This window comes from Anas platyrhynchos, chromosome 10 (genome assembly GCF_047663525.1).
Source record: "Anas platyrhynchos isolate ZD024472 breed Pekin duck chromosome 10, IASCAAS_PekinDuck_T2T, whole genome shotgun sequence".
Lineage (NCBI taxonomy): Eukaryota > Metazoa > Chordata > Aves > Anseriformes > Anatidae > Anas > Anas platyrhynchos.
The window spans coordinates 14,391,653-14,415,479 of NC_092596.1; the positions used below are offsets into that span (position 1 = coordinate 14,391,653).

Genomic DNA, 23,827 nt, shown 5'->3' on the forward strand with positions numbered 1-23,827 from the left:
TCTCCTGACAGCAGCACAGGAAGGGTAGGAGAAAATGCCAAACGCTGGTCAAATCAGTCAAACTGGCAAACCAAAGCTTTATTTTTTGTTTAAAGTCTTTGCTACAGTACCTAGGACTGCGCCTCTATACATAATTAAACATCATTCCTGAAAGATCTGTATTTGGCACCAGTTTGTGTTTACCTCAAACACTTGTGGGGAGGATTAATTTCAAATCGAATTTGGTTTTCAAACAGAACAGGAGCTGCCATCATGAAGCCAATTAGCTGAGTTATTGGAGAAGCTTAAAAACGAAACAAAAAACCCAAAGTCCTTATCTAAACCAACACATTACAGAGAGCTCCAAAACAGAGGTCAAACATTAAAAGGCTGATATAGGCTCAAGTGGTTTATAAAACCTATAAAAAAAGACTACACCAGCAAATATGCCCTTTCAGTCCGCACAGTTTAGAATTTAACGCAGGGAGCAACACTCGCTAGCTGGAAATCTTGTCATGGGAGAACCACACGTATGCCAACAGGAGTACCCCAAAATCAAATGTTAAAAAGCTCCAGTTCCCAATCCGCATAAGAGGAGAGATTCATCAGCAGATTGAATCAATCCCTGAAATCATAACTGGTCGGGCAGTTCAAGCTTCCCCACCAATCACTACATCTCTCATACATACAGGTTCACATGTACACGGCTCAATCCCACTCAAATTCCTCATGGAATAAAAGGATCCCAGGCTCTATAGAGTCTTTCCCTATCATGCAAGAAGTAAGTCTGGCTGTGCTCTAATCACCATCATGTATCACTTCAGCCACAGAGTACCAGGCAGATTAAGTAGAAATGCACAGTTTTTAGCTCATCATCTCTGTAGAAGTGTTTGAGAGGCTCAGTTCCTGGAGAGTTCTGGGTGGGCGTACAGACAGTCTCTTCATGCAGATTCACTGGCCTCTACTGGCTTTATCATGTGGTCTGGTTTGTTGCCGGCAGCATAGTGATCCCACATCTGAAGATAAAGCCGCTCCAGGTCCATTGTGTACTGCTTGGTGTTGAACAAAGGACTGGATATTCTCTGCTTCCAGACTTTGCCACGGATTTTTTTCAGGCTACAAAAAGAGTTAAAGTCAGTCATGAGCAGTTTCAAACACTATTTTTAAATCTATTTCAGCAAACCTGTAACTGCCAGTACAACTGTTTCAAAAATATCTACTCTCCAACTTCCACCAAGTTCACACTGCCATTTCACCCCCTCACTGCCTCTGATCACACTGGCATTACCACTTCAAAAGAGCTGTGACATTAATAGATTAACCTGTCGCATTATCTATACTGCAGGAACGTTTTACTGCACAATTTTACCTTTAAATGACAAACTGACTAATCTTCAGACTGCCTAATCTTCAATTTAAAAAGAACAATAAGTGAACTCTTGCACTTCTTATCAGGTAAGAGCCTGCACTTGCGCAATTTCTTCAGAGTAGGCAGCACTGTTCCTCAGCCTAATTGGAGCACTATTGAATTTACTGTAACAGCAGAAGCCAAGTTAACTGCACAAGAGACCTCTAGATGAGAATTGCCTTGTTATTTTAAACATTAAAGTACCTGCAAGATTATTGGTAAGGCTCAGCGCTGTGCCCAACGACAGCGCTTTATATTCCTGATGTTACCACGTTACATGGTACAAGGTCACTTACTATTCCAGATCAGTTCCCAGTTTCACAGCTATATCTTCATATTCCTGCCTACTTTTTGCAATGAGCTCAAGACAACCAAGGCAAGTAAGCTGGGAGGCAGCAACTCGGGATGCAAGCGTTTCACCTGTAAAAACAAACAAACAAAAAAGATGAAAGAAATCAGCTTATCAAGTAACACGCTACTGAGTATTACTTTCCTTCTGCCTCCAGAAGAGGAAACGAGAAAATCCCTCAGGCCAGCTAGCTGTTATTGTTAAATCATAAATCACGATCAAATTTATCCGCCCTGTCTAGGTTCCCCCTTGCGTTACCTGGCATAGTGACCATAGGAGTCCCAGCCCACAGGACATCCATCCCAGTTGTGTGCCCGTTGCAAAGCGGAGTGTCTAGACAAACATCAGCCAATTGCCCCCTCCTCACGTGTTCTTCTTTGGGGGCAACAGGAGAAAAGATGATTCGGTTTTGGGAAAGACCCAAGTTTTGTGCATACTGCTGAATATTGGGTTCTCCTACAGCCGGGAAACGTAGCAGCCACAGCACACTGTTTGGAACTCTTTTTAGGATCTGTAAAAATAACCAAGAAGAAAATACAAACAGTTCTGTCAGAGACCTTTCTCTTCCTGGGTAATGGCAATGAATTGCCACATATCAAAGTGAAGTAAAAGACACCATCATTCAACATTTGAATCTTCTGAGATAACAGAGCAAGGAAAAAACAAATTACGATTTGGAGTGGAATGGCATTCTATTCCAAATACTGCTGAAACATACAGCAACTCTGAGCAATACTTCACAAAGTAGTACTTGAAGAATAAGTCTTGAAATTGGTTATACCATTTATTCATAGGCTCACACTCTGGAATATAAAATACCCCTCGAAGAACTCTCTGCAATGTACTTCCACACTGCCAAGGCCAGCTCTAACTTAAATATGCAGGCTAGAAAAGACCAGGATTACTTCTCAATGGAGTACCAGCACACTTACGCTGTCCAAGATTTAATTCTCACTGACTAGAAGAACAGATGTGATTTTAAATCAAACTAAAAAAAATAAAAATAAAAAATATCTATATCCTGTTAATGCCAAGCCCTGTAACATGAGCACTGTAAGGATTCAAATGGCTCCAGGTCAGTATTTTCCACAAAACAGTTGAACTTTTAACTTGCATGACATTTCTCTTGATTTTAACAGTAGAACTGCTATGTTCCAGAGGTCCAACCTCAGTCTTCGTATCAGATACACAGACACTCACATTAGCCCACATCTGTAAAGTGGAAGGGTCAATCTTATACAGCTGATTAAAGTTGCAGTATACAACAGCATCCTCTGGCAAGCCATATTGAGAACGGGTAGTAACAATTATAGTTCGTGGAACTTCTTCTCCAGTTGCTGCTTTGTTGTTAATCTAAATTGGAAAAGAGAAAAGGCTACTTGAACGCTGAAATCACAAGAAACAAGCTTATGCTCTATGGAATCTTTCTGAGGCACAGTGCAATGTGTTGGCATCATAACTTACTACAAGCATATCTTTGGCTTCTTCTATGAAAACAAAATTGTCTACTTACCCAGAACAAGAATTTAACTGGTACATGTAACATGCTTGTGACTGCCATGATGTTGCAACCACCAAGGAATAAAACGCTTGGCATTTTCATGCCCTGGCTATGTCTCTCTGAAATTCCAAGTAATTGTAAAGAACCAGCATCTAAAGAGGCATTACACATGGACTCTTCCCCTCCTTAAGGTCCCTTCACTGCCTTGAGACTAAAAATGAAATCAAGACTTCAAGGAAGAAGAAGAAAACAGTATTTAAGAAGCAAAAGATTTTTTGTTTTGAATAAGAGACAATAGGCATAATAGAACAGATAGAAAAAAGACGATTAAGATCAAAGATGCAGGCTAGTACGTAACTGTGAGACTATAAAGAACTGGCTGACAAGGAAACAACCAGCTCCTTTGGACTTAGTTCTGATTAGCCAGGATGGATAAAGGTGCATTTTACCGCAAAAACATACAAGGAGCCATATTTCAGCTGTATGCTTATATAGAACGCTTGTGACCGCACTAGGAAGCTTATAGCTTGTTCCTTCCAGTACCAAAAAACTAAACTGAAGGAAATTCACAAATCACAAGAAGTTATGTCAATGTCCAAACTTGGTGTTTTTTAAAAAAAGGAAAAATGCTCTACAAGGTTAGAGATTTTGAACAAAAATAACAATTGTCACTTTCACTCAAATCCCAGGAGCTGTAAGCACTGAGAGGTGGTGGCACAGTGCATAGTTCAGAAAGATATAAAAAGTAGCTCAATAAGCACTGTTGAATTACAATGAAATAACTTGGCCTATATAACCAAATAAAATCTTTTGATAGGAAAAACAAAACTGAACAACACCTTGTAAACACCCTTTAAGCTACAGGGAATAATCACGTCTTGCCTTCAAGTTCTATACAACTGACAATCTTTAATCTCTTCTACTCAACAAAATTAAATTGTTTTGGACTTCAGATACCTGTTGATATAACCCCTCTATTTTTGGGGAAAGATCATCTTCCAGAACATCTGTGGCTTAAACACATCTGGACTTTCCTTCAGTATGAGAACTAAACAAATCGACATGACAGAAGACAGGCATTTGCTTGGAGGTTTTTTGTTCCTTGTTATGTTAAAATACGCAGATGGTATTATAAAACCCAAGAGGAATGTCTTGAAGTGCCTCACCTGAGTAGTTGCTAGTCCGTTACTAATGTTGAATCCGTTGATAGTTATCTGAATTTGTCCACGATTAATCATCTCAATCACAGCTTCCGCAATTGTATTCATAGGAATGACTGGCATACTGAGGGCAGCATTGCTGTCTGCATTGTCTCCGCTATCAGGACACTTCATCTATGAAAAAAAAAAACAAAAAACTATAAGCATCAGAGAAAATAATAGCTTCTGTGTCTAAGATAGAACACAAACAGGCATAGCTCTCACCTTAACAATCTTGACATCGGGGAGGCTGTCAAGGAAAGCCTTCAAGTCAATACCATTCAAAACAATTCTGTTATCGTAAATGTGACCATTGGACTTGAAATCAATGACTGCTTTTTTCTGTTGAAAACAAAAAACAAATAAAACAGTTACAGGATCCCTTACCAAATACGTCATTTTATCACAACAGCTGATGGAAAACAACAGCTACCAACACCAGCTTTTCTTGCCCTCTCTACTTTCCTACATACCTTCAGATGGGGGAACATGTTGGCATGGTCTCCAATAAAGAAAGTGTTTGGCATGTAAGCTAGTTTCTCTGAATACTGCTCAGCTACCTCAACTGGAGAAGTTTCTTTATCCGTAATGATGTAATCCATGAACAATGCCCCACTGGTTCCAGGATACCCTAACCACATTGCCTAAAAAAAAAATAAAAATAAAAAAGCAAGACTTCAGTCCCAGGTGCACTGCCAAAATAAAGCAAGTTAAAATCACCACATGGTAAGTTAAGCTCAGATCTCAACTCATTTTTGCAAATGTTTCAGACACCTTTTTCCTTGTTTTCATCAATACAAGAAAGCTGTAAACAGGAACCTTACAGAATTAGAGTTCTCTTTTGGGACACAGTCAACTGCACGTGAAGCACAGGGGAAAAAAAACAAATCACAGTGCTTCAACACAAACAATCCTATTTGTCTCACATTTGCTAATCCTCAAAAAGTCTCTCCCCTTTAATAATGCAATATTCAAATTATTAATATTCAAGAGGTCTAGCTAAAAATTTTATCCTAACTAAAACAACACTTCTTTCAACTAGAAAGCAAATAGTCTGTGATTGACTCCAACTCCCCGCTTCTGTGACAATACCACTCCTTTAGACTCCAAGAGACATCTCTCCATATTGTCGCATTCACTATTTGAATCCCTTTTGGAACTGTGGTGATTAGCAAGCTACTTAAGGAGACCATCCTTAAGTTCATCCTGTAACACCCCAGGAGGGACGAATACCTGGCCTTGTTAACATTTTATTCAACTCAACATCAAAATATTAACGTTTTTCAGGGGGGGAAAAAGTGAGGAAAGAGTATAAAGGTTGCATCTCTGCATTCACTTTGTAGAGAACAGGGAAACAGAATGGGTAGACGCTGTCTGAATATTCTCTCACTGTGATTACAATCAACAAAGTCTCCGTCCAACCTGTTCTAAATTGTACTTGCATTATTACACACTTGAGTGTCCCCAGATCTCTGACAGTGATCAAACACGAGCTTTCATTTTTTCCACTCTGCCAGAGAAGAGAGAAATGAAGAAAAAAAAAAAAAGAGACACTCCTACTAAGAATCAGTGTTTTTTTGTTTGTTTGTTTGTTTTTGGAGATACAGTCCTCTTCAACTTAGTTACCTGAATAGGTGCTGGTCTCAAAGCGAATAATTCATTTCGGGCTCCTTTGGTGTAGCCATTCATGTTAATGAGAATGTGTATCCCATCCTGATGGATGCGGTCTGCTGCTTTTCCATTACATGGTATCTGAAGAATAAATAAACAAACTTATTTGTGCTTTCAATAACAAATGCAATTAGTCATTGGTATACCAATGGATAAATGTCAAATGCATAATTTGGTGAGACATAAGTTTTGTCACTCTTGGTTTTACAGAGGCATAAATCCTCAACTCATTCTAAACAAAAGAAAACACCAAAACTGTTGTAACAAGGCAAAACATGATTTTGCTATAGACAAACAACAAACAGGAAAATCTCAACTCTGCCAAACCCATCAAAAAAACGGTTCTGCTAATATCAATGTAGCATCTTTATTTATGAGAGCAGATCCTGAACAATATGAAGTGTTTAAAAACTATGTACAGGTTTTATCCATCATATAGTTTATATATATTATTCCATATACATAAATCCCAAGTTGCTTTAGGTTACTGTCAGTTATCTTGAGATAACGTAACAACTTCCGTGTATACTGAAATCCCTATCACATTTTTCACAAAAACCTAAACAAAAAACAAATACAAGCTTCTGATACAAGGGGAAAGAAGTCCCTCCATCAGGCAAGCCTCTGCCCCACTTTACTTGGGTAAAGTAACCTTAAGCAAGCTTAAATATATTTGCAGTTGTGGTGTCTTGATTTATCCATGACATTCAGGTATGACCATTATTTTAAGACCTAATGTAAAAGCTACTCAATATTGTTTAATATTAATTTTTAATAATATAACACAGGTGATAAGGCTGTATCCCTGTATCCCAGGTTAGGCATAATGCCAATACATCTACAAACCCCCAAATTCTTACAACTAGTGTTGGCCTAATTCAAGAAGTCCTTGCTGCTAAAATCTTAACCTGTAGGCTGATCTCTCTTCCTTTAGGTTTGCTAAGAGCATCAGAAAGCTCACCTGAGATAAGTCAATGAAATGATTTGCTTCAGCCATCACTTTTACACGGAAGTTTGTACCATCATCAGGACTCAGGGCATAACAGAATACCTAGAAGAGAAGGCATCACAAACTGAGTACCTGCAATAATTTATACCTTTGCTATAAAGCTCTTATTGGAAAGTTATTTCACAACAAAGTAATTTTGCTATAAACATATGGTACTGTAGTTTTTAATTATGTAAGTAAAATTGTATCTAGTTCCAGACAAACTACATTATATTTGTGTGGCAGATACCAGTTGAGAAAGAAGTAAAGAAAAAAAGGGCATTGAACGTATTAGCACCAGGCCTCAGCTCTACATAGTTCTGGGACAAGCATAATGCACTACATCTTGCATAAACAAACATACAAAATTCTCACCAATGCCAAATCAAGCAATTTTAATAAATGAATTTGAGCATTCAATTCTCTAAAAATGCCTTTTACAAGACATCTTTGAATTTGTAACCAGTGAGAATCATGTAATTATAACTCAGTTTGAACAGGAAAGTTAAGTCGTGGGAAATTTTTTTAGCAGATTATTTAAAAAGTGAATAGTCCTCTCCATTTAAGAAACTGCAAATGTATCCAAGAAATTCAAAATCTTCATTTTAAATCTTTATAAGCTATAGACAAAACAGAACCAACATGCAGAGAGTTGGTTACCTTGGAAGACAAAAGCATGGTTTTACTAAGACAGCAGATAAGCTTTTATTATTTATATTAAGGTCTGCAGAGCTTTACAAATCTAGAACAAGAAAGGCTGCTCTCAGGCTAATTGAAGGGGAAGTGGTACATTCCCTCCGCCCCACAGATAACTCAGACCGCTAATTTGATTGTTTCATGGAAGAAAACTGCTTCATAGTGACACTTCTGATAAATCAAGCATGCGGCTTCATCACAAGGATCTCAGACTACATAGACTGTGTGACCAGGAAAAAGTAGAGAGGACACAGGGAAAAGGAGAAAAAATACTGCTTGTAAAGCATTTGCAATGCAGAGTTAACACAAAATGGATGCATGTCTGTAACTCTGAAGTAACAAGGCAGTAGCTTGATGTTGAAACACATCTATTAAAAGAACAATAGATGAAGCTTAAATAAAAAGAAAATAAAAAATAATTTCCCATGGCCTTTGAATCCTACCCGCAGTAATTCTATGGATGGTTAATTCCTACCTTCTAAATAACACATTATCTTGTAAAAAGAAGAATTGTTAGGCTGCAGAACTCTCCCATCCCATGAAAAAGATGATCACTAACCAACACATACTACCAACAAAAGATTTGCCCTTCCCTAATTTATCTGCCTGCACCAAGGAAAAGAAGGTGCCTATTTCAGCTGTACTTTAAAAGCTTCAGCATTTAGATTTTTACCTCAAATTTGTCTGGGTTATGCATGCCTGGGATTGACTGCATTAGGTGTGATGTTGGATGGTTTCCAAAATCAGAGCTCACATAGCCAATACGAAGTCGACCTTCACTGGCCTTCAGATCCTTAGGATGCTCATATGGTGGCTTGTGAAGAACATTAATCTGTCAAGAAAATGTAACATAAATGTTTATAAACCCAGGAATAAAACCCAAATGCTAAACGTAGACAAAAAAAAAAAAAAAACACGTTTTTAAAATTAGTTTTATCCAGCATTTAAGTGGGCTATGAGCATCTGCTATTTCAAACCTGCATTACGTATGTTCCACTGCAGCCAAGTGCAATTTTCACAAACTGGGTTACAAGATGTCATGTGCCTATGTTTAGGCAAATAAAGACAGACACGACTGCTGAAAATTATTAACATTTCTGCCTTTCTACCCTCTGCGCATTCTGAAGTACTCCTCCCTGATTATTAAACATAATGATGCCACACCACTACTATCATTTCGCTCTTGAACCACAAACTGCTTGTAACCAGAACAGCGTTCCTGTGAAACATCAAGGCAAGCTTTTTGCTATGCTCACCATCTTCCCCAGGCATCAGTTTGTAACCACTATCTCTGGCAAGATTATGAGGCTGCAGAGACCCTAAATTCAAGCCAGTTTAAAAGTACATTATCTTCTAAGGTTTCATATCCGTACAATCTCTCATGCTAACTGGACCCTTCCACTGGCTGACAGCATTTTCCATTATAACTGGCAACCTGCTCACGCAGTCTGTTTCAACAATCAAAACTGCCAACAGCTGTGACCCTCTGATTCAAAGGGAAAACAAGCTACATTATTTTAATCAAAGAATTTGCCATCAACTGCAATGACACTCTTGGCAGCTTGAGGTGCTGTGCAGTTTTGTGGAAATAGCATAGTTAAGTCTTTACAAGAAAAGAAGACATGTTTAATGAAAGAAACTTTGGAAAAAAATACGTTACTGCACACAAAGTACCCCAGAGCAGAATAAAAAAAATGAAAAAATCTAATACTTCTATTTGAGATGCATCGACCCCGGAACACTGCTGCCACCATGAAGGTGAGTGCATTTGGAAATCCCAGAGACAAGCAAACAAAAAGCTTGCATGTTCCAGCAAGGAACATAAGAGGCAAGGTCAGGTACCAAGCCCTACAGATGCTGGAAAGGAGCAGATTTCAGGAAATACTATCACACAGCTGCCTGGATCTATTTTACTGTTAGGGAAACAATCGTTTATTCATTCTGCATCTCCACAGGTCATTGACTAGTAAGCCTTACAAAGGCTAATACTAACTACGTATTAGATTTTTGATAAGAACAGACAAAAATACTCCAGTCAGAACAGGCCTTTATAAAACCTCCTACCTTGTCCAAGCACAGATTTCCATGTCTCTCAGCAATAGCCTTCCTAAAACTGTGAGAAAGGGGATACAGCATGCTGTGATGAGGGTGGACAGAAGGCAGTCTGTTTTTCTCCAGCTGATCAGCCACAATGCTAACCAGCTTCTTCATTCTTTCATCATAATCTGTCCAGTCACACACGATCTAGAAAAGGTAAAATTAAAAAAGATTATTTCAAGAAGCTGAGACCAATGCTTCTCCCCAAAATGGAAGCAACACCTTCAGTAATTACTGTTGGTAACTGGACAGTCTTCTGATTTAAGACTTGTTTACTCTTTCACTATGCTTATGTAGTCTTTAGTTGAGGTGATCAAGCTTTGTACTTGATACAGAGGAATCTCGAGAATTATGACCAATGTCTCTCCTCTCTCACCTGCAAACAGTGGGCTAAGTTACAGTAGGCATCAGGGAAGTCAGGTTTCAGTTTCAGAGCAGTGCGGTAGGAGGCAATGGCTTCTGGTATATTCCCTGAATCCTGTAAAGACAAGGAATGAGTCAGTAGATACCAACACATTCAGGTTAAGTACCCACAATGCCCCACCGTATTCAAAGAGTGATTCATTCACATGTGTTACCTTGTGAATAGATGCCAGGTTGCTATGGGCATCAGCAAAAGCTGGGTTTATCTGAATGGCACGGGTATAGCACTGTAGAGCTCCTTGAACATCCTGCATTTCCTTCAAAGTATTTCCCATATTAGAATAAGCATCTGCAAATGTGGGGCTGATTCTGAGAAATCAAGATAACATACGTTATGAACAATAAAAGCTTCTCCTCCATTCAGGAAACATACTCATAGCCACACTTTCGGGTTTGCAAAGCAACTATCTGAATTTAAATACGCTACTGTAAGCCACATCCTGTACAGATCTATGGCACTTTCCTGTTATGGAACACTGGGACTATTACTAGAAGTATCCATTTACCTAATAGCCTCTTTGTAATGCATCAGAGCTTCCTGTAACTTTCCTTGCTGTTGCAGAACACTCGCTAAATTTGAATGTGCAGCAGCAAACTCTGGAAACACCTGGAGAGGAAAAAAATAAAAGCATAATCAGGCTTTCAAATCCCCAAATTCTACCATAACAGCGGAAATTCCTGTGCATTTCTTACTCTTCATTTTAGGACTCAGGTCTCTGAGCAGAATTTCCTCTGCTTATGATTAAGAGATGGAAAAAAAAAAAAAAAACACCAAAAAATACCTAAAACCCATACGTCATATTACATGTTCTCAGCTTTAATTCCCCACCTCCCGACCACATTCAACTGTACCTCAAGAGCCTTGCGGTAAAGGCGGACAGCTTCCTCAATGTTCCCCTGCTCCCGTTTGATGTTCGCTAGATTGTTGAGAGAATCTGCATGAGTGGGACAAAGTCGAAGAGCTGTATTGTAGCATTCTTCTGCTTCAGCCACCTTCAAAGGGGAAAAGAATAAAAAAGCAACTGTTGATACCGTAAAATTTATTGTAACAGCACTGTTTATAAGAAGTTATTATACAATCACTTGAACAGGTTCAAGGAGGATATTTCCTGGCTATTATCCTGATGGATATTAAATAACTTAAAAAAAACATAAATAAGGAAAAAAAAGCACTCCTTACACTGCCTTTCTCCTTCAAGGCATTGGCCAAGTTACAATAGGCATCAGGGAAGTGGGGTTGTAGTTCAATAGCCCTCCTGTAGGTGTCTATTGCTAGGTCTATCAGTCCTTGCTCATAATACACACAAGCAAGGTTGCCGTGCACAACTGCATGATTTGGACTCAAACTCAAGGCTCGTAGATAAGCTGCTACAGCTCTGTAAAACAAGAAAAAGAAGGTAAACAATCATCCGTGGAGCAGCAGTCATATTTATCTCATCATAAAAACATGCACAATGAAAACCTTCAAGGGATAGATACCACCATGAACACAAAACCCACGTCCCTGTTCTGCAAGATGTTACTGGAAACACAGATAAGTACTGCCTGAATCAAAAAGCCAATCAAGGAATGAATTATTATGCATGACATTTTAAAACTATGCTCAATTTTGTAATGACTGGCAGGCTAGAAGACAGACTTTGTTCTTTTTAGTTAAACAACCTGAGTTCCAAAACTGTGTTAATAATCAGCATTCACTGCTCCACACGAGACAGCTACTGTCTGAAACGGACTTCAGCCAAAGAGATGTGCAGTACTCCTCTTCAGAACTATTTTAATATGGCCTGTATCTGTATATACTAGAACACTTGTGACCTTTTCTTCATTTGCGAAATTAAAGTTTTATTCAAAAAATATTCTGCAATGATTTATTCTATAGAGGAACATGAAAAGCAAGAATTTCGTGCTTTTGCAATGCTTTTTTGGAGTATTCCAAGGAACTGATCCCATACTTTTCCCAGGCTGCTACTCAAACAAGTCAACAGATGCAATACTGTACACTGCATAGAAACACCACAGCCTGGATCTTCTTCCAGAAACAGACGTAAGATTCATTGTACAGATTAAAGGTCTCGAAACAAGTTAACTCCAAACGACAGCAAACATACTACTACAACCGCATGCAATAACACATTGTGGACACAACAGATACAGAATATTCAGCCAGATGCCAAACTGGAATTCAGCATTTTAGCTTGTCCTACATAAAGGGAAATTTTAGAAACACCTGCAGATCAGAGGTCTAGAAACACATAGTGAAAATGGTAGTTTCATGCCTTTCCTCACATACCTTCTCCTCACTCTTCTCCTGACTTTATTTCAAATCTATTTTTGTCTACACCTTCAGTAGTAAAATCTTAAAAATTAGAATTAAGTACAGGAAAGCAACAAGGGAATACATTCCACAGGGTTTATTTATTTTTAATTCCAGTATCCAGCTTTCCAAAGGCGTTTACTTTCTCAGCTCATGGCACATGTTTTCACTATGTCTGCCCAAAGAGATTTTACATCAGGAACCTAACCTATATCTTGGTATGTCTGACACTTGGCATGTATGATATGTACACCAACAGAGTGATTCTACTTATCTGCTTACCTGTCAAATATCCTTGCTTCCTTCAGGACATTTCCCAGATTGATATAAGCATCCAAAAAGTTTGGGTCAAGCGTTACAGCCTGGAAGTATTTTTAAAGTTTTGAGCATTAGCACAAAAGTTCTCTCTATGATACCTGAAGTTAGTTTTTGTTTATGTATATACACATGATTTATTTTTAAAGCCTGTCAAACTTAATCTGTAAGCACCTAAGACGATCAACAACCTAGTAAGGAAAACTTAAGTTATACAAATCAATCATAGAAGACTGAAGTTACTTATCTGAAGAAGGGACAAAATACGCTACCTTCAGATCATTCATTTGCTTACCTAAGCCATGACCTAGTTCCCTCAAATTCATGCGTATTAGAATAGAAAGTAACTGACATCAGTTGTGACTACTGCAGAATAAAATGTTAAACATTTATTTCATGTTAGGTTGATCACACTTAAGTCTCCTGCCCACCCTTGCTATGCTGTTATTTATTTTTAGGGAAGAAAAACCATAAAAAAAAAAAATTATCTACGTCCCTTATCTACTGCAAAATGAGACCTATTTTTAAAATTTAGGAAATAGATCCTAAGGTAAAAATAGAGCCAATCTCACAGGAACAAGAAGAAAGCAAATACATTGTGTGTATAGGGAAAAAAAATGTAACCATTTGACTAACAAAAAACATTTTCACTCTGCAGTAATAAGCTACAGATGTGTATTTGGAAAGCCACACTCCTACAGTCTTTCCCACGGGAACCATTATTTCCAGATTAAGATACTTGTTAATTATCATTTACTAGATATAGGAACAAAAAACAAGCAGTTAAAATTAGTTTTGTAGATCCGAGTCAAGAATACCAGGAAGAAACTGTCCACCACATCTTAAACGTGGTTTTAGGTCATGTTAGAACTTCAGAGGAATACAAATTGAATTCAGATGCTAACTAAAAGGTATTAGATCTTACTCTAAATCATTGTCTAATGACAAAGATCTAGAAAAGTCTGAAACAACAGTGGTGAAAAATAATCCTGGAGAAGAATGAGTGTCACTTAAAACTGTTCTCCTCAGTTACTCATAGGAAAGTTAAGAAGACCTGAAATAAAAACTGCTACAAAAAATGGTTTTAATCAGAATTGTTTCTCCTTTTTACATACAAAAGGAAAAAACAAAAAACAAACAAAAAAAAACACACATAAAACATTATTCCCAAACTGTACTTGTAAAAATTCTATTCTGGTAAAGGACTGTAAAGCAACTTAATGAATTTCTTATCTTTGACATGTGTGTGAAGTCCTTAGGGCAATTCTAAACATATCTCTTTAGTGGCATACAGGCAGTCTGAAACATCACGAAGTAAATTATTAACACAGGACGTCAACAGGATTATAAGAAATTCTGCTGATCACAATATGTTTTTTACCTACCAAAGTACTCATCCATAAGCAGACAATTAACTGCCTCTGCATTAAAATCTAGCAGTGAAGCTGACTGGCTTAGACAGTTACCTTTTCAAAGTGATGAATCGCAAGCCAGATTTCTCCTTGGGCATTGAAAACACAGCCAAGATTACTCCATGCCACTGCAAAGTTTGGTTGAGTCTCAATTGCTTTTAAGTAACAGGCCTTGGAACAGTTAAAGAAGAGAGATACAAGGGAAGGGGAATATTTGTAAAAAGAAAAAAATGAGAGAAAACAATTGTTAGTATGCATTCTCTAACCAGCCAAAAGTGACCCTGCAGTATAGGCTAGCTTGCGCCAAAACTAATGCGCTGCAAACTGCTGTTGATCCTGCGCCAGCGCAAACCAAAACCCAGGTGCAAGCCCACCATTTTTCAGTTATGCTGATAACAGGTTAACATGCTTTTAGACAACAGGTCACCAGAAAAATCCTCTTCAAAATAATTCACGTAGTTCAGAGGAAGTATCTGTCTCGATGTGCATAAAACCAAAAAAAACTACTATGCAAAAACTACTCAGCTAAGAAATAAAATGATTAAATTGTGACGAATCCTAAACAGGATAGAAATCACTCTGAAAATCAAAAAGACTACTGAAAAAGATGTAGCTTATTTTCAGCTTTTAGTCGTCCTTGTTAAGTGAGATGGCACACCCCATCCCAGGTGCTCCGGAGACATTCCATGAGCTACAGCTTCAAAACCTCAAATGACAGGATTGCATGAAGGTTTAGGTCCCTGTAATGCAAGCGCGAGAAGTCGCTGCGCATCCTAACCAGCACGGCGCCACGCTATCGCTGCGAACTGCTTTGCTAGATTCATCGCCCTAGGTGCAGCGAACGGCCAACCAGAATCATTAATCTACCAGACAGGCCCACACAAAAACTCGCACGTTAAATTTGATGTCTGGAGTCTAAAAGCGTTACAACCCAATTGTGTCCAAAAGGCCAGCGCCTGGAGCTTGGGCAGGCACCCAACCCGAGATTAATCATCCAGTCAACCGTTCGCGAGGGCTTAATCGCACGCAATGCGCGTTACCGCTGCGCAGCCTTTGCGCTACTGCAGGATCACAGCGCATCATCAGAAGAGCAGAACGCTGCAATCCAAACAAAGAAGAAAAAAGGAAAAAAATGAACAACCAGAAGAGTTAGAAGCTTTTACTATTAACTATCTCCAATTACTTCTTTAAAAAAATATTTTAATTTACTTTTACTTTATTTCTTTGAAAGAATTTGTGGCTACTAGTATAAAACATTCTTACATTACTTGCTTGTAATTAAATATTTTAAGCTGTTTCTGAAGCCACAAGACAGAAGATTCAGGCATGGAGGCAAATGGTTTTGCTGTGGCAGTTACAAACCCGTTACCATATTTCTCATCATGTGACTTTTCGGTGCGTTCCTTGCTGGAAGAGGAGGAGGAGGTGTGTGTCTGCCCTAGATCCAGGCCTCGAGCTCCCTTCAGCGAGGCACCTTACGCATGGAATAGGAGGTTTCACCCACCTGAAACCTTCTAAATACAATATCAGTGGTGAAAAACCAAAAACAAGAGAGAAAATAAAACAAGATCATTAGTAAAAGTTCAACAAAGCAATTGCAATTTTTTTGGATATGTCTTAACACATGGGAATGAGGACAATCTGTCTGTAACAAGGGAGACATGCAGAAGGGAGAGGGTTAATCAGGGCAATTGCATACAGCAGGGACTTTTTTTTTGGAAGAAAGGCTCTGAAATATCTACAAAGAAATTAAATTTTAGTTCAAACTGTAAGGAACTTGCTGGCTTGATCTTTCAAATGGACTGATAACCAAAGAAACACATTGCAATTTACTCAAGATGTTTTTCCTCGTTTATTAAGTTCTCACAAAACGGAATAACACTTTCAAACTAGGTGTCTCCAGAGCTCTGAAACAAAGAAGTCAGCAACCTAAGGCAGGCGCAGTGTCTTGGCCTATACCAGTCACACTAAAGCTGCAGTGAAGTGCAATTCGTGTTAGCTGTCCGCTTGGTGGGCTGAGAACCAAGTGTCTCAAAGACTGTTCAGACTCTTAGCGCTACTACGAATCGTTTCCAACCTGGATCTGACCAAATCGGTTACGCTGTGCTAGGATGGTAGGCGCATCCAAGTTGGTAGGAGAAATCAAAAAAAATCATCAACTTTGAACCTAGGCTCCCCTTACCCCATAAAGACCCTGCCCCTCCCCAATGGTGCTGCAGCCAAACAGACAGCTACGCTGTTCATACACTCCACTTTTTAGCATGCGCGTGGGGCTCGGAGCGACAGACGTGGAGTCCAGAGTGTTTCTGATTTCTCCACACTCCTCACCCCTGCAGCGCGGACGCGTAAGGTGGCTTGTAACAAGACAATTTCTTTGTGCAATCCGAGTTTTAACTTGCCAAGAATTTTCAACTCATCTTGGTGTTCAAATTCTCAGTTTAGGAAACGCAAGACTGCTAGAAGCCACCTTTCCACTACAGCAAGTTTTCTTTCGATCAGTTCATTTCCAAACAAACCAGCTTTGTCCTTCTGATTTCTTTATTTTAGGGAGGGGAAAAGGGAAGACATGAAGAAAAGTTATTCGGGGGTTCGCATACTGCAGCTATTGATCATTTACTAGCCTTTCTTCCACTATCAAGGGAAGGGAAAAGTTAAAAAGAATAAAAATCTTTAAAAGCCAATATTACAAGGTAACATTTGGATAAGTTTCTTCTCCACTTACAAGCCACAAAGGACTTTAGAAGAGCAGCATTTTCAATAGCACCTGCATCGTACAGGGATCTCGAGCTAACCACAGGCTCTCTGCTTGGCACCAGCAGGCAAGCCTCAGATTTGAAGGACTGTTACTTATTTCCAGATAAGAGCATGGTGGAGCCCCTGCCCAATACTTCAGAATGGTATCGGATAGTCTAGTTCAGCAGAAAGGCTTGGTAATGTTCCATTTCTTGACTTAAACCAACTTTTAAACATGGACATGCCATATCTTGCCCTGCAACTACTCTGGGGTGTTTCAGTGCCTTCAGTTTTCAGCAGTTTCTCAGACTGTCTGTAGATCAACGCAGATTTGAAGACTTGGTGCAAAGTTCAAGTTTTCAAAACACTGGCGTTTACATGTATTCTACTCAACACCTACCTTGGCTTCTTCCAAGCGACCCAGGGCTTTGAGCAGGTTCCCCAGGTCACTACGAACACAGTACAAGTCCTGAAAAAAATCAAAGTCATACCATCAGCTTTGGGACTTCACAGATGCCCCAAAGATCTTCACACAGGCCCTGCAACAGACCTCCCCAGTCCTCTACAGCTCGATGTAAATTCCCAGTAAATACATTACACACTCAAAATATTTTTTCATGACCTAGCATTATAACCAACAGATCTGACTGATTTTAGTACCATAAAAATACAACAAGAAGGAATTCGGAACCAGTTCGTACAATTTGTCTGTACAGAGATATGAAAGAACAGGAAGTTCAAGTGACCCCACAAGCAGCTTAAATTCTTGTGCCCTATGTTAAGTATTTGAATCCTCTTTTTTAATTTTTTTTTTTTTTTTGGGGGGGGGGGGGGGGCAGGGGAAACACAGTTTTATTTTATTTATTTAAAGCACTACTGCTAACCTGTATTCAATTACACTGTTACCATTATGGCTTTTACCTAGATCTCAAATTATACATATTATATACATATTATATACAAATTATACCTTGCTTCCTGCATCCTCAACAGTTTTACCTCTCTGTTTTCCCCCCATTAATCCATAAGCTTTGCCACTTGCTCTTTTTCTTTCATTTGTAACCACAGCATATACTGCTGGATACTGCAGTTGCAGTCTATTGTAAGACCAGGGAGAATGAGAACAGCTGTGTCAATATTAACAAAGACAGTTTCTAACCTAAGTAAAACTCAACTTTTGTAATAAAAACTATCTTACGGTACTCCTAACCAATGCATCCTCTACTAGTCACAATGCTCAACGTGAATTTGACGAGTTCACATAGGCTGAAGAATACAGCAAAAGATGCCAAGCTCTTGTTGGACTAGTTTTTCATTTGCTTTTGCAAGGAAAAAGGATGTATACACCAGACCAGTGCTGCCTTTTAAAGATTTTTGACAAAACAGGCACTCGTGTTGCAATAGCAAGCAGACACCACTGTGCTGAGTACCACTACAGAGACCATTTGAGCACAATGCAAAACAATCAGAAGATAGCACTCTAACACTATTTTCACTAAAAAAAGTTTTAAACAGTTATAACCCCAAATCTGAACAGCAGATGATTTTGTAGCAGTCACTTATAGACATAAAAGTGACACAGCAGCCAAGTCTGAAGTGCTACTTACAGGGTTGTACTGAAGGGCAGACACATATGCCTGTACTGCTCCTTCCATATCTCCTGCGGCTACCAGTGCAGCAGCCAGATTAATATATCCATCAATGAAATCTGGTTTGAGGCGTAGTGCGTGTCTGTAATGTTCGATAGCTTCTTGTAGCTGTCCACGTTCCTTGTACACATTGCCTAGATTCGAGTAGGCTTCGGCCAACAGCGGATTCTGTTTAATAGCCAAAGTGCTGAAGTGAGCAGACCTGGAAAAAATTACACAAGTTAGCAAAACACCTGACTTCCAGTGCTCGCCTGTTTGCCTAGTTATTTAGTCAACGTTCATGCTTAAGCAAGCCAAACCCACAGCCAACGAATCTGGATTTACAGATTTAGCTTCTCCTAGTTTAAACTATCCTCTCTCCTACTCCTCTGTCAGATTCTGCTGAAGAAAGAGAACTCAGTTGCAACTGGTAGGCTTCGAGTCTCCTCTCCTGCCTGAGCTCAATGCCGCTGGAGAAAGCATTGCAGATGTTCTGCTAAGCCTCTTCCAACAGTTGTATGCTACTTTTCTAAGCAATGTTTCATTCACTTGCCAGTCTTTTTAAGAAACAGGATATAACAGGCAGGTGTAGATGTAAAATTCTGTCCTGTCCTCCTCCATTTTACTTTCCCATATCTGAATTGTTACTGCAACCTCATCTAGAAACCTACCTAGAATAAATCCTGATTTCAAGTTTTTACTTCCTTCCCCACACACACAGATTTACCACTAGAACAGTTACAATTCAAAATGCTTGACAGACAAAATGCAAGGTCAGGAGCAGGCAGGCAGAAAGAGCACAGAGACAACCTTCACAAGACAGAATCCTTATCTAAGCAATACCATTCTGCTGCAAACAATCGGTCTTAGAATTAAAATAAACAAACAAACCCCACGCTGCAAGAGGAATAAAGACTTTTGTTTACTTGTGCAAATAACTCTGGTACATACAAGTGTGGCTGATACTCTGATGTTAAAGCATACAATATGAAAAAGTGAGAGTAACAGCAAGATCTGTTGTTTGTTGCAAAGCTAGCAATTCCCATTGGTATTCCTCTTACCCTGAAGAATTCAAAAAAGCACATTATTTTTGACGAGTCCTTACTGCTACCATGAAGTTAGTCAGCATTTGCATTCAGAGATAAAGCCAATGTTAGATGAGCATTTTTTTTTCAGCTGCGCTCGATGCTATTCCAGGCACAAACTCAAAAGAAAACTTGACAGAACCCCTCAATTCTCCTACCTGTCCAATCTGCGGCACTGGAAGTGAATGGATGATAGTAATAAAAGCACACCAGTATTATCAGGCTCTTGTCTCCAAAGCTGCATGCAGTGTCTCTCTGCTGCTTCAAAGTCTCCTGCCTGATATTCACGATGAGCCAACTCCGCTAACCCTTGGAAGGAAAGCATACGTTTCGTTGGTTCTGGAGAATCACCAAAACATTTAAGGGGGGAAAACAAAAAGTTAGATAATGGAAACAAAACAAAAGAAACAAAACAAAAACAAAACAAATGTGAAAAAAAAAAAGTGTTTCAAACTAAAGGATGAAGATGTCTGAAATTACATAAAACACTACAGCAAGTGACAGTTTGAGCTCTCAGCTCTTCAGGCTCCCACCTACTGCTATGGTATTTCTAACAGTGTGCGTACAAGCGCATGACTTCATCAGTTAATATCTGGAAACACGAATGTTCACAGCTATTACAAGACAGAAATCAACCACATTCCATGAACCTGAAAAACATTTGAAGATATTCCTGACGTTTTACTTCGGTTCATAACAGTAGCAGTGCAAGCAACAGAACAAGGAATTTCCTTACCCTCCCCCCAAATCTGTAAATCTAGTGCTTTGTAATATTAAAAGTTCTAAAAAATTAACAGGAAAATGAAGGACAGCAGACAAAGACTTCAAAGGACTTGAAAAGGAAGTTTTGCTATGCCAGTAGATCAGTATCGTGTAAAAGCCCTTGAAGACAAATGTGTAATGCATAACATTCCTTTAAACCTCTATACTGCCTGCGTTATCTACAACGAATAACAATTCCTCCATCGAATAAAGTGCTGGCCTGAGAAGGGTATCAGGTGAGAGACAAACACAAGCTTCAGTGGTTACGCTGCGGGCCTACAGAAGGAAGCACAAGAAGGAGAGGGTACAGGAAAGCAGTTCCTACTTCAGGAGGCTTAGCTGGAATGGGAGGGACAAAACGTTTTTAATATTTAAGATACATTCACAAAGAACAAAATACTTCAATAAAACACCCCATTTTAGATATAACAACCTCCTGTGCGAAAAGCAAGTTAACTGTCTTACCAAGACAGCTCTGTGTTAGAATACAGACAACTGCAGCCTGAGGAAAAAAACCCTCAACTGTTCATCCTAGAAAGTGCCTTCAATTTCTGCCTTTATACCACTTAGTCGTGCTATTAAAAGCTTTTATTACTGCAAGTATCTATTTTTCCTTCTGAAGTCCAGCATTTCCAGTACTCTGCAGACACTTAATTCCGTTTCCTCAATACTTCCCACCTGCACCTGGGGAGTTCTCTGTTTTTGATGCAGTGAAACAAATAAATCCTACCGAATGAAAGCAAATACCTCAATATCTGAGTACGTAACTTTGCAGTTACATACTACAAGAATCCTCTGAAACTGCTTTTTGAGAATTCTTAAAGAGGGCAAAACAATCACAAAGACATCAGGTTCAGAGTTATCACCTAGAGTTCATTTTATGAACTCAGGATTGACGGCCATTATTTCAATTATTTTCCTTATCTTCTTTTAGCGCTATCTGGTTTTGAAAATTAAAAAAAAAATAAAATATGACATGACCCAACTGAAGTTGTTTTTGCACATAATACTGTCTCTGTGTTATAAACTAAAGGCTCATTTTAAGCTGGAACTAACAAAACTACTGACTGTCAGATACTTGAGACATTACTACCCAAGCACCTGCAAACAGGTGAATCCCTGCTTTCTAGGACCTTGCTTCACAGCTCTCTGAACCACAGACTAAGTGAAAAGCGGACTTCAGAGCCTGGTTAACCTTCAGGGCAATGCACAGCCATAACTGGTACTCAGTGTGGAAGTGACAGCAGCACTGTGAGGGCCGCAGGCGGCTGACAGCAGAAGCCCAGCACACAGCCCTGCTGCTCCTGCTCCCTCCTGCGGCAGCAGCCACAGCACAGACAGGGGCAGGCTGGACAGAGGAAGCACGTGGCCCATGGGCAAGAGTCATTTCTCCTTTAAGTATCAATAGTGGGATTAAATTTCAGTGCTAAAGCAAAAAAAATTCGAAAAAATAAATACTAAAACCCATAGAGGTTTAGACTGGGAGTCTCACGAACACTTGGAAAGAAACTTCCAGCTGCTCCCTGAACAGCACGCCTGGCCAGCTCGAGCACAGAGTGAAACTGAAGTTGCAGCTCCCCAAGCAACAGAGCAAGGACACTGCAGAAATCCTGTATTTAACACACCAGCACCCGGGAATAACAATCACTAGCTGAACTGACAAAACGAGGGTACTAAAATTCTCTCTCGTTTATCGATATCTTCCCAAAACAATCCCTCCCTCGCTCCCCTGAGCGGAGATAAAGCAAATCAATCCCTGGGCATAAAACATCCAGCCATCTACCTCCGAATAAATATTTTAGCAGAAATCCCCTCGAGAAGCACAGTCGATGCTGGGAAGCAAACAGCTGCAGTCCCTGCGTTGCGAAGGAGCTGAACTTTCAATGAGGCTGCTGCAGAGCAGGAGTCACGCTACCCAAAGAATCCATAACGTGGCCACTGGTGGCTGCTCACTGAACCCATTTCTAAAGAAAGCACTAGCAGCAAAGAGCCACAGGCAGAAAAATCCTTTAGCAAGGCTTACTGGCGTGAATTTGTGCACCAATGCTAGCTGCACTACACGCTTTGACCGTGACCTTGGCCAAGCCCGGTGCGTGCAAGCCGCACAGAAGGCCAGCAGATTAACCACCCGCACAGCAGCATCACAGGAGGCTTTTTCTCCCCCACAGCCACCTGAGCTCTCCACTCGGGTGCAAGCTGCAGGCAGGCAGCAGCGGCCGCCCCCAGCCGGGAGGTGCTGGTGCCAAGGAGCAGGTGACAGCGGCGGGCAGGCGCTCGTCCTTCGCAGCTCCTCAAGGAGCTCGGGGCTCCCAGCGCTGCAGGAGCAGCAGCCCCGGCCGAGCTGCCCCCGCGTTACCTGCCTCTTTTTGGCTGCCCAGCCCTGCCGCTGCACCGCTGCCCTTTCCCCACACATCCTGCTCCCCCCAACGCTTTTCCGAGACGCTGTCCCAGATTTCCACGCTCTTCCTTCCCTTACAGCCAGAAGAGACCCTGAAAACCCGCAGGGCGAAGCTGTGCCGCCCTTTCACCCCCTCAGCAAGGCAGCGCACGGCTGTGTGTGTGGGGAGGGGGGCAGAGGGCAGCTCCGCCAGCAGCAGCACGCGTGCGGCCCCCGGGCGGGGGGGGAGCAGCTCGGGGCGGGTCCCTGCCCCCCACAGCCCCCCACAGCCCCCCGGTAAGCACAGCCCGAGGAGCCCCCACAGCCCCCCGAGGGCCGAGCCGGGCACAAAGGCGGCGGGTGCCGGCCGCTTCTGGAAAGTTCCGCCGGGAGCGGCCCCCGCGGGCAGGGAGCGCCGCGCTCCGGCCGAGGCAGGCGCGGCCCCGGGCAGGCGGAGCGGCCCCGGCGGTGCCCGCTGAGGGCAGGGCCCGGCCCGGCGGGGCGGCCCCGAGCGCGGCCCGTACCTGTGCTGTCCGCCACGTTCCCCACGGAGGTCGCCATGGCGGCGAGGCTCTGGCGGCGAGGCTCTAGCGAGGAGAGGGGGGGTGCCGGTGAGGCGGCACCGGGCGGAGCGGGGCCCGGGCTGCGCCCCGGGGGCGGGCGGCGCGCTGAGGCGGCGGCTCCCGAAATGGCGCTGGCGGCGGCGGCCAGCCGAATGGCGGCGGCCGGACCTAGCTCCCCGCCTCAAAGAGTCCGCGCGCCGCGCGGCGGAGGGATCCCGCAGGAACCGCCTCCGTCTCCTTCCGCCCCTCAGGCAGGCAGCGAGGGGAGGGCGGGGAGAGAGACGCGAGGGGAGGTTGGACGCCCGCGTATCCTTCCGCGCGGGGCCA

At 41.2% G+C, this 23,827-nt stretch overlaps 1 protein-coding gene across 4 annotated transcripts; it reads right to left on the minus strand.

Moving 5' to 3' along the window:
* Positions 1 to 53: 53 nt before the first annotated feature.
* OGT (O-linked N-acetylglucosamine (GlcNAc) transferase) lies at positions 54 to 23,686 on the minus strand. 4 transcript variants are annotated; one of them, XM_038184162.2, is made up of 22 exons: positions 23,462 to 23,686; positions 19,957 to 20,107; positions 18,693 to 18,936; positions 17,486 to 17,554; positions 14,407 to 14,523; positions 12,908 to 12,987; positions 11,492 to 11,687; positions 11,164 to 11,304; positions 10,818 to 10,918; positions 10,467 to 10,620; positions 10,265 to 10,366; positions 9,856 to 10,035; positions 8,465 to 8,623; positions 7,069 to 7,158; positions 6,063 to 6,188; positions 4,910 to 5,080; positions 4,662 to 4,778; positions 4,404 to 4,571; positions 2,937 to 3,089; positions 1,995 to 2,247; positions 1,684 to 1,807; positions 54 to 1,095 (listed from the first exon to the last, which is right to left on the minus strand). In XM_038184162.2, the coding sequence occupies exons 1-22, from the start codon at positions 23,496 to 23,498 to the stop codon at positions 921 to 923; spliced, it is 3,108 nt and encodes a 1,035-aa protein (XP_038040090.1). In that variant the 5' UTR covers positions 23,499 to 23,686; the 3' UTR covers positions 54 to 920. The 4 variants fall into 4 exon arrangements, with proteins under 4 accessions (XP_038040090.1, XP_027321014.1, XP_038040092.1 ...); XM_027465213.3 differs by having other exon boundaries at positions 19,957 to 20,137; XM_038184164.2 differs by lacking the exons at positions 19,957 to 20,107; positions 23,462 to 23,686 and having other exon boundaries at positions 15,722 to 17,554; positions 18,693 to 18,773.
* Positions 23,687 to 23,827: the final 141 nt, after the last annotated feature.